This window comes from Astyanax mexicanus, chromosome 22 (genome assembly GCF_023375975.1).
Source record: "Astyanax mexicanus isolate ESR-SI-001 chromosome 22, AstMex3_surface, whole genome shotgun sequence".
Taxonomy (NCBI): Eukaryota; Metazoa; Chordata; class Actinopteri; order Characiformes; family Acestrorhamphidae; genus Astyanax; species Astyanax mexicanus.
The window spans coordinates 34,355,129-34,365,852 of NC_064429.1; the positions used below are offsets into that span (position 1 = coordinate 34,355,129).

The following is a 10,724-nucleotide window of genomic DNA, read 5'->3' on the forward strand; positions in this document are numbered from 1 at the left end:
TCTGTGTTTCTGATAAAGTGGCCACTGAGTGTAGCTACAAAAAAAGATCGTAATAAGTGTTTCCAATAAAGTGTCCAATGAGTGTAGCTACAAGAAGGGTCGTAATAGGTGTTTCCAATAAAGTGTCCAATGAGTGTAGCTACAAGAAGGGTCGTAATAGGTGTTTCTGATAAAGTGGCCACTGAGTGTAGCTACAAAGAGGGTTGAAGTTGGTGTTTCCGATAAAGTGGCCACTGAGTGTAGCTACAAGAATGGTTGAAATATGTGTTTCCGATAAAGTGGCCAGTGAGCAGATGCCAGAGTGTAGTCTCACCTTCTTATGACATAGCAAAATACTATCTCTAGCTGTTTCTAATAAAGTGGCCACTGAGTGTAGCTACAAGAAGGGTTGTAATAGGTGTTTCTGATAAAGTGGCCACTGAGTGTAGCTATAAAGAGGGTTGAAATGGGTGTTTCCAATAAAGTGGCCAATGAGGAGAGGCCAGAGTGTAGTCCCGCCTTCTTACGATATAGCAGAATAATACTCTAGGTGTTTCTGATAAAGTGGCCACTGAGTGTAGCTACAAAGAGGGTTGAAGTTGGTGTTTCCGTCCCCGTGCCGAAGAAGTCCACAGTGTCCTGCCTCAATGACTACCGTCCCGTTGCACTTACACCCATCATCATGAAGTGCTTCGAGAGGCTAGTCATGAGGAACATCAAGACACAACTGCCCTCTTCACTGGACCCCCTGCAGTTTGCGTATCGTCCCAATCGCTGCACGGACGATGCCATCACCACCACCCTTCATCTCTCCCTCACCCACCTGGAGAAGAAGGACACTTACGTCAGAATGCTGTTTATAGACTTCAGTTCAGCATTCAACACCATCATCCCACAGAACCTCATCAGGAAGCTAAGCTCGCTCGGCCTCAACACCCCCCTCTGCAACTGGATCCTGGACTTTCTGACGGGGAGACCCCAGTCAGTCCGGTTCGGGGGCAGCACCATCACACTGAACACGGGGGCCCCCCAGGGCAGTGTCCTGAGTCCTCTGCTGTTCACCCTGCTGACTCATGACTGTGCTGCAAAACACAGTTCTAACAGCTTTATCAAGTTCGCCGATGATACAACCGTGCTGGGTCTCATCACCAAAGGCGACGAGTCAGCATACAGAGAGGAGGTGCAGCGGCTGACAGACTGGTGTACAGTCAACAACCTTCACCTGAATGTGGACAAGACAAAGGAAATGGTTGTTGACTTCAGGAGAGCACAACACACCCATTCTCCACTCAACATCGACGGGTCCTCTGTGGAGATTGTTAAGAGCACCAAGTTCCTTGGTGTCCACTTAGCAGATAACCTCACCTGGACCCTGAACACCAGCTCTACAGCCAAGAAAGCCCAGCAGCGTCTCTACTTCCTCCGGAAGCTGAGAAAGGCCTGTCTCCCTCCACCCATCCTCACACTCTTCTATAGTGGGACCATTGAGAGCATCCTGAGCAGCTGCATCACTGCCTGGTTTGGGACCTGCACCGTCTCTGACCGCAAGACCCTCCAGCGTATTGTGAGGACAGCTGAGAGGATCATCGGCGTCTCTCTCCCCTCCATCACGGACATTTACACCACCCGCAGCATCCGCAAAGCAACCAGCATTGTGAATGACCCCACCCATCCCTCACACAAACTGTTCTCCCTCCTGCCTTCGGGAAGAAGGTACCACAGCATCCGGTCCAGCACGACCAGATTCTGCAACAGCTTCTACCCCCAAGCCATCAGACTCCTTAACTGCAGAGACTGAACTGATGGTTTTCTGTACATGCACACACACTCTTACCCCACTTACCCCAGAAAATGGAAAGCACTAAAAACCCTACTACCTCACCTGGTCCTTTTTGCACACTGCAAAATTTGCACACTGTCTTGTTATTTATTATTCTTTGTCTGTATGGTGTTGTATTGTCTGTCTGCACTTTTGTACTGTTGCACTATTGTTCTGTCTACACTGTGTTTATGTGCACCATGGTCCTTGGAGGAACGTTGTTTCGTTTCACTGTGTACTCTGTATATAGCTCAAATGACAATAAAAACCACTTTGACTTTGACTTTGACTTGAAGTGGCCAATGAGCAGAGGCCAGAGTGTAGCCTCACCTTCTTACGACATAGCAAAATAATATCTCTAGATGTTTCTAATAAAGTGGCCACTGAGTGTAGCTACAAAGAGGGTTAAAATAGGTGTTTCCAATAAAGTGGCCACTGATTGTAGCTGCAAGGATGATTGAAATAGGTGTTTCCAATAAAGTGGCCAAGGAGCAGAGGCCAGAGTGTAGCCTCACCTTCTTACGATATAGCAAAATAATGTCTCTAGATGTTTCTAATAAAGTGGACACTAAGTGTTCCAACAGTAAAAGTACAACAAAATAAGCTTTTTTTTTTAATTAATTAATTGAATTATTCTCTTTATTATGGCTACAGGTTCAGCGAGTGCTGTGTGTGATGTTTCCCAGAATGCCGAGCTGTGTTCTGATGGACTGACGGAGTTGGAGTTGGGGACAGACGAGGTGTTTGTGATTTCCTCCGGACCAAACGCAACCGGACCAACCGTCTCACCTCATACAGTACGACACACACACACACACACACACACATACATTATGACCTCACATGTCTGGAGTCAGTCAGTATCATGGTGTTAATTTGCTATTTTGTTAAAATGCAGGCTAACAAACGGCATCAACACGCTTGCAGGAGAACACTAACTGCTAACTCTTTTACATCAGCTTCTTGCAGCCAGTCTCTCTCCCTGTGTGTGTGTGTGTGTGTGTGTAAAGGCAGAGATTGTGTAGAACACTCTGCATCTCTCTTTTTTTTAAGTGTTTCCTTTGGAACAGTCCGGTATTGTTCCCGCGGCTCTCCGAGCTTCATAAAGCTTTATCCAGGTTTAAAACCTGCTTAAGACGCGTCTAGACGAGGGAACCGCTGCAGATCCTGAGTGAGGGATTACCAAACTCTCACTGATGAGAAAACCCCTTTACACACAGACACACAAATATATATATATATATATATATATATATATTTACAGCTCTGCAAAAAATAAGAGAGCACTTAAAAATGATGAGTTTCTTTGATTTTACCAAATTGAAAACCTCTGGAAAATAATCAAGAGGAAGATGGATGATCACAAACCATCAAACCACCAAACTGAACTGCTTGATTTTTTACACCAGGAGTAAAGCAGCATAAAGTTATCCAAAAGCAGTGTGTAAGACTGGTGGAGGAGAACATGATGCCAAGATGCCTGAAAAAAACTGTTATTAAAAAAACAGGGTTTTTAAGCAAAAGTGGCATCTTTGCTTACAGGACAAGTTATTAATTTCTATAGGCATTGCATTTTATTTATTTATTTACTTAGATAGGCAAATACTTATAACACATGGTTTTATTGTTTTTACAAATATGTTATCATAATAAAAAAGAGATATATTTTGTATAGTTACTTATATCTTTGTATCTTTTGCATGTATATAATGCATATGGGGCATATTGTTCATTTATTACACATTTAGTATACTTTCATTGCAAAATATGTACATTAAATATATGTGGATCATATTGTATAAAGTTACCTATTAAAGTTATTATGTATCTTATAACATAAAGGTACTTACAGTAAACGTAAAACAAGTTTATATATATATTGCAAGTACCTACATATACATGTAGGGTATATATTAGTATAATATGTTGGTTCTTATAAATATATATATATTGCCCATAGGGCATATATTTCATTATTGTCATTCATAAGTTATTACATGCTTATAACACATGGTGTATTATATAGGTATTTAGGTACCTATATGGAGTTTTTATTGTACTAGGGATATTATTATTATTATATACAGGTACTTTATTAAATATAATACATTTGGGGCGTTTAATTGCATATAAATAATAATGTATATTTATATTACGTATAGATATTTTGCATATATATTATACTAGTATTGTATAGTGTGTGGAACTGAAGGTGCAGACTCTCTGAATTAGTCCAGTGTGTGGAACTGATGGAGATCTTAATAAGCAACCTCAGGGTGCAGATGTATTAGCGCGCTAATTGGCGGGTGTCCCGCTAATCCATTAAAATTGTACACGGTAATCTCTTTACTCACATATCCGGGCACGTTCATGTCCTGCCTGCTGCGCCACTTAGCCAAACACAGTTATTTACTTATTTAAACGGATGTTCTCGCAATAATTCAGGTGAAAGCTGATGGATATGTGCCTGTTTTTAACGCTAATCCTCAGGCCTTAGTCCACAAGCACCTGATTTAGGTGGAAAATGGAGAAATTTAATAGAATATTCAAATCTTTTAGTCAGCTTTATGAGGTAGAGTCACCTGGAATTCAGGCTTTCAGTTAACAGCTGTGCTGAACTCGTCGAAAGTTAATTACTTGAATTTCTTGTCTCTTAATAAAGTGTTTGAGAGCATCAGTTAAAGTAAAGTACTGAAGAGGTAGAGTTACAGGTACACAGTGAGTAGTGAATATTTAAGTAATGTTCAAATCCAGATTATGAGAAGCAACAACTACTCAACTAAATAAAGAACTTTCAAAAAAAAAGTGCAGTCGAAAAGAACATTTAAAAAATGCTATGATGGAACTGGCACTCATCAGGACTCATCAGTGGTTTAGCATCGTCTTGTTGAATGTCATGGTGAGCACAGAATACAGACACGTGCAGATACTGATAAAATTGTGTTTATTATAAAATAAACAGATGTAAGACGTAGTCGAAACAGAAAAATGGGTAATCACCAGTAAACAGAGCAATGAAGACAAAACCATACCATAAACGAGAGACAGTCCAGAGTTCATACACGAGAGATCCAATGTCAGAGGTAATCCAAGAGGCGGTAGTGAAAACACAGTCCAGGTAATACACAAGCAATCCAATATCAGAGGCAAAGGCAATAATTGGCGTCGAGAAAAACAAAGGCAAGGTCATACACAAGATAAACTGAGACAAGAGATAAGTAACGCTTTGTAATGAGGAGAACCTACAATACGCGGCGTGGGTGTTTGTGTGGAGTGCTCTTTTATAGTGCCAGTAATCAGTATTCGGGACTTCCTGGAGGAAGCAGGTGAGGTGTCACGTGACCAGGTGAGTGCGTGATGTCAGCGGGTGGTGCATTCTGGGTAGTGTAGTTGTTGACCTGAGAACCTCCGTTAGAGCCGGGTGTGGAAGGGACAGAGGAGCTAACAGCACCAGACGTGACATTGAAACTGAAATTGATGTCGTCTTGAAGGCAGCATATACTAGTGCATCTCAAAAAAGTAGATAATCATTGAAAAGTTACTTTATGTCAGTAATTCAGTTCAACATGTGAAACTCATATATTATTATATAGATGTATTAAACACACATTAATCTATTTTAAGTATTAATTTATTTTATTGTTGATTGTTAATAATGGCTTACAGCCAGTGAAAACCCAAAAATCAGTGTCTCAGAAAATTAGAATATTATACTATATAAGACCAATTGGTACTTTTGGCAGTGTGGGCAGTGTGCCAAGTCCTGCTGGAAAATGAAATCCGCAGAGGGAAGCATGAAGTGCTGTAAGAGTTTGTGGGAAAACAAAACTGCACTGACTTTAGACTTGATAATAAAACACAGTGGATCAACACCAGCAGATGACAGACATGACTCTCCAAACCATCACTGATCATCAGTAAATTTTACATTTCATTTGAAGAAAAATTAAGGGATCAGAGTCTGGAGGAAGAGTGGAGAGACACACAGTCCAAACTACTCAAGGTCTAGTGTGAAGTTTCCACCAATCAGTGATGGTTTTAGAGATGCAGATTTCATTTTCCAGCAGGACTTGGCACACTGCCCACACTGCTAAAAGTACCAATTGGTCTTATATAATATTCTACTTTTTAGGTGGATTCTTTGCTTTTGCAGCAACGTGAACGGTTTCTGCGACACAGTGACACGGGACCCAGCCAGCCCTCTGATTGGCCGACCCCAGATTCTTCAGCCCTGTCCGCGTCCAGCCGGGCCGGCTATGGTGGCTCGTCGGTCAGCGCTCGTCCGCGAGCCTGGAGCGTCCGAACTTTCCACGATTTTCTGCCTCCTCTCCCTCAGCTCCACAAGAAATGGTGCAGCTGGAACTCCACCAGCCCTTTCACCAAACTAGTGGACAGTGTGAGTATAGAGCGCCCCCTGTGCTTCCTATAGTGTATTACAGTCTGTATAAATGAGTGTGTGGATCATATAAACATTATAAAGCACTATATAGCGCCTCTTATGCTTCCTGTAGTGTATTACAGTTTGTCAGAATGAGGGTGTGAATCATATGAACATTATAGAGCATTATAGAGTGCCTTCTAACGTTTCTCTAGTGTATAACGGTCTGTCAAAATGAGTGTGTGGATCATATGAACATTATAGAGTATTATAGAGTGCCCCTACACTTCCTGCAAGGTATTACAGTCTGTCAGAATGAAGGTGTGGCTCATATAAACAATACAGGGCATTGTAGAGCACCCTTTAAACTTTCTCTAGTGTATTACAGTCTGTCACAATTCGGGTGTGGATCATATTAACATTATAGAGAATTATAGAGTGCCCTCTAAAGTTCCTTTAGTGTATTGCAGTCTGTCAGAATGAGTGTGTGGCTCATATGAACATTATAGAGCATTATAGAGCGCCCCTGTGCTTACTTTAGTGTATTACAGTCTGTCAGAATGAGTGTGTGGATAATATAAACATTACAGATATTATAGAGTGCCCCCTATAGTTTCTCTGCTGTATTACACTCTGTTAAAATGAGTGATTGGGTCATATAAACATTATAGAGGATTATAGAGTGCCCTCTACACTTCCTGTAGTGTATTACAGTCTGTCAGAATGAGTGTGTGGATCATAAAGCATTATAGTTCATTATAGAGCTCCCTCTATGCTTCCTATAGTGTATTACAGCCTGTCAGAATGGGCATGTGGATCATATGAACATTTATAGAGCATTATAGAGCTCCCCCTATGCTTCCTATAGTGTATTACAGCCTGTCAGAATAAGAATGTGGATCATATGTATGTTATAGAGCATTATAGAGCACCCCCTATGCTTCATGTAGTGTATTACAGTGTGTCAGAATAAGAATGTGGATCATATGTACGTTATAGAGCATTATAGGGCACCCCCTATGTTTCCTGTAGTGTATTACAGTCTGTCAGAATGAGAATGTGGATCTTGAGGTTATTATACAGTATTGAGCGCCCACTACCTGTCCTCTACTGTATTACACTCTGTCAGAATGGATGCGTGGATAGTATAAATATTAAAAAATAAATATATATTTTTATTTTTTTCATGATCTAGGGTTCTCCGAGCTCTGCAGGAGATGGTCATGATGATGTGAAGGCGAAGGTGTTATCAGACGGTCATCTCCAGGATCGAGGAAACGGCTGTAAGTCCGAATCGTCGATGAGCACCGCCTCCTACCCGCTATCTCATTCTGCTCAGAGACAGCGCCGCCTCAACTCTACCAGCAACCTCCGCCGCACCCGGTTTAACGCCCTCTGCTTCGCCCTGCTCTCCCCATCATCAGAGTCCTCCAAACCACAGGGGGGCGCTAATGAGAACAGCAGCACTGCATTTCAGTTTTCAGAGCCCAGTGGTTCCCCCTCTGGTCAACAGCAGCCACAGAAACCGGGGGAAACGGCAGCTGGAGGTTAGTTCCGGGACATGTTTAATTATGTAGGGGATTATAGAGCACCCCCTACGCTCCCTGTAGTGTATTACACTCTGTCAGGATGAGAATGTGGATCATATAAACATTATAAAGCATTATAAAGTGCCCCCTACGCTTCCTGTAGTGTATTACAGTTGTCACAATGACAATGTGGATCATATAAACATTATAGAGTGTTATAGAGCACCCCATATGCTTCATGTAGTGTATGACAGTTTGTCAGAATGAGAGTATGGATCGTATTAATATTATAGAGCATTATAGAGCGCTTCCTATGCTTTCTGTAGTGTATTACAGTTTGTCAGAATGAAAATGTGGATCATATAAACATCATAGTGCATTATAGAGCGCCCCCTATGCTTCCTGTAATGTATTACAGTCTGTCCGAATGAAAATGTGGATCATATGAACATTATAGAGCATTATAGAGCGCCCTCTATTCTTCTTATACTCTATTACAGTTTCTCAGAATGAGAATGTGGATCATATAAACATTATAGAGCATTATAGAGCGCCCCCTACGCACCTTGTACTGTATTACATTTTGTCAGAATGAGAGTATGGATCATATGAACATTATAGAGCATTATAGAGTGCCCTCTATGCTTCCTGTAATGTGTTAGAGTTTCTCAGACTGAGAATGTGGATCATATGAACATTATAGGGCACCCCTATGCTTCCTATACTGTATTATAGTTTATCAGAATAATAATGTGGATCATAAGAACATTATAAAGCATTATAGAGTGTCCCCTGTGCTTCCTATATTGTATTACAGTTTGTCAGAATGAGAGTATGGATCATATGAACATTATAGAGCATTATAGAATGCTCCATATGCTTCCTGTAATGTGTTACAGTTACTCAGAATGAGAATGTGGATCATATGAACATTATAGAGCATTATAGAGTGTCCTCTATGCTTTCTGTAGTGTATAACAGTTTCTCAGAATGAGAATATGGATCATATGAACATTATAGAGCATTATAGAGCGCTTCCTATGCTTTCTGTAGTGTATTACAGTTTGTCAGAATGAGAGTATGGATCATATGAACATTATAGAGCATTATAGAGCACTCCCTATGCTTTCTGTAGTGCATTACAGTTTGTCAGAATCAGAGTATGGATCATATGAACATTATAGAGCATTATAGAGCACTCTGTATGCTTTCTGTAGTGTATTACAGTTTGTCAGAATGAAAATGTGGATGATAGGAACATTATAGAGCATTATAGAGCGCCTCCTACACTTCTTGTAGTGTATTAAAGCTTTCCAATTTGAGCGTGTTGGATCATATGTACATTATAAAGCATTATAGAGCGCCCCCTATGCTTCCTGTAGTGTATTACAGTTTGTCAGAATGAGAATTTTGGATTATATGAACATCATAATACATAAAATATATGTTTTTATCCATTTTCACAGATAACGCAATATCGTACAGCGTCCGAAACCACCCTGCTGAAGATGATCATGTGTCCGTGCCGGTGTTCGCCATCTCGGAGGAGGATGACCGGCAGCCCCTGGTGTCGGCGGAGGACGTGGCACGGCCGTCCATGGTGAACGGGCAAAGCTACGAAAGTCCAAAAAAGGTGTTTAGCCCCGCCCACTCTGCCACGGAGGAGGAGTCTAAGCTGAAAAATAGCAAAATCCAGCTGCCAGTCCACTGCAGCCTGATGGGGAAGGACATGTGACCAAGTTGGTGATCAAAAAAGTGACTTAAAGCACAAATTGGTGCCTCTTTTGAGGTGATTATGGTGATTTTGGTGAATTTGGTGGGGCGGCGGGAAAATCCATGCACATTTATTTGAAGATTCCACCAATAGAGTCAAAAATTTAAAATTGGAAAATTAAATAATCTCGAATTGTTTGAATATATCAATTTTTTTTCAACATTTATTACATATTTTCAGACATTTTTCTGCTTGTTGTACATAATAATAAGGAATAAGGAATATATTCTAGATGACTTATTGTATTTCTTCAGCAGAAATAAAAAGAAACAAGTAAAAATTCTCCAAAATTGGCTTAAAACAAATATACAAAATCTCATGTTTTAAAGCTTCTGAGTTTTATCATAAGAGATAATAAATGTTAACTTAAAAAAAGATTTTACGAGATTTAAAAAACATTTTCACATGAGAATTATATGCATATATATGGTAATATATGATAAAGATGTTAAAGATGTAGATCCATATTTTTGAAAATGCCCCCTTTTGGCCCATCAAAGAAAAAATGCACAGAAAATTAAAAATAAAACTCTGGAAAAAAAATGAAGAGACCACTTTTTTCAGTTTCTGAATCAGTTTCTCTGATTTTGCTATTTATAGATATATGTTCGATTATAATGATCATTGTTGTTTTATTCTATAAACTACAGACAACATTTCTCCCAAATTCCAAATAAAAATATTGTAATTTAGAGCATTTATTTACAGAAAATGAGAAATGGCTGAAATAACAAAAATAAAAAGATGCAGAGCTTTCAGACCTCAAATAATGCAAAGAAAAAAACAAGATCATATTCATGAAGTTTTAAGAGTTCAGAAATCAATATTTGGTGGAATAACCCTGGTTGGTTTTTAATCACAGTTTTTTCATGCATCTTGGCATCATGTTCTCCTCCACCAGTCTTACACACTGCTTTTGGATAACTTTATGCTGCTTTACTCCTGGTGCAAAAATTCAAAAGCAGTTCAGTTTGGTGGTTTGATGGTTTGTGATCATCCATCTTCCTCTTGATTATATTCCAGAGGTTTTCAATTTGGTAAAATCAAAGAAACTCATCATTTTTAAGTGGTCTCTTATTTTCTTCCAGAGCTGTGTATGTTTAAAAAATGACTTTGTAATTTTGTATATTTTTAATATTCCACTTAATTCTTTGAAAAAATAAATAAATAAATAAAATAAAAAATGTATGATGGGGAAAATATGAGCTCTGTTGGTGGAATCATGTTCACATTTTTCATAAAATC

At 39.7% G+C, this 10,724-nt stretch overlaps 1 protein-coding gene across 1 annotated transcript in view; it reads left to right on the forward strand.

Annotated features, from left to right (window-relative positions):
• si:dkey-112e17.1 (uncharacterized) overlaps positions 1 to 10,400 on the forward strand; it is a 36,774-nt gene extending 26,374 nt beyond the window's left edge. Inside the window, exons 5-8 of the mRNA XM_022664732.2 lie at positions 2,453 to 2,595; positions 5,952 to 6,194; positions 7,372 to 7,723; positions 9,172 to 10,400. Coding sequence (XP_022520453.2) covers positions 2,453 to 2,595; positions 5,952 to 6,194; positions 7,372 to 7,723; positions 9,172 to 9,440 — 1,007 coding nt within the window. The 3' untranslated portion in view covers positions 9,441 to 10,400. The remainder of the gene's footprint in view (positions 1 to 2,452; positions 2,596 to 5,951; positions 6,195 to 7,371; positions 7,724 to 9,171) is intronic.
• Positions 10,401 to 10,724: the final 324 nt, after the last annotated feature.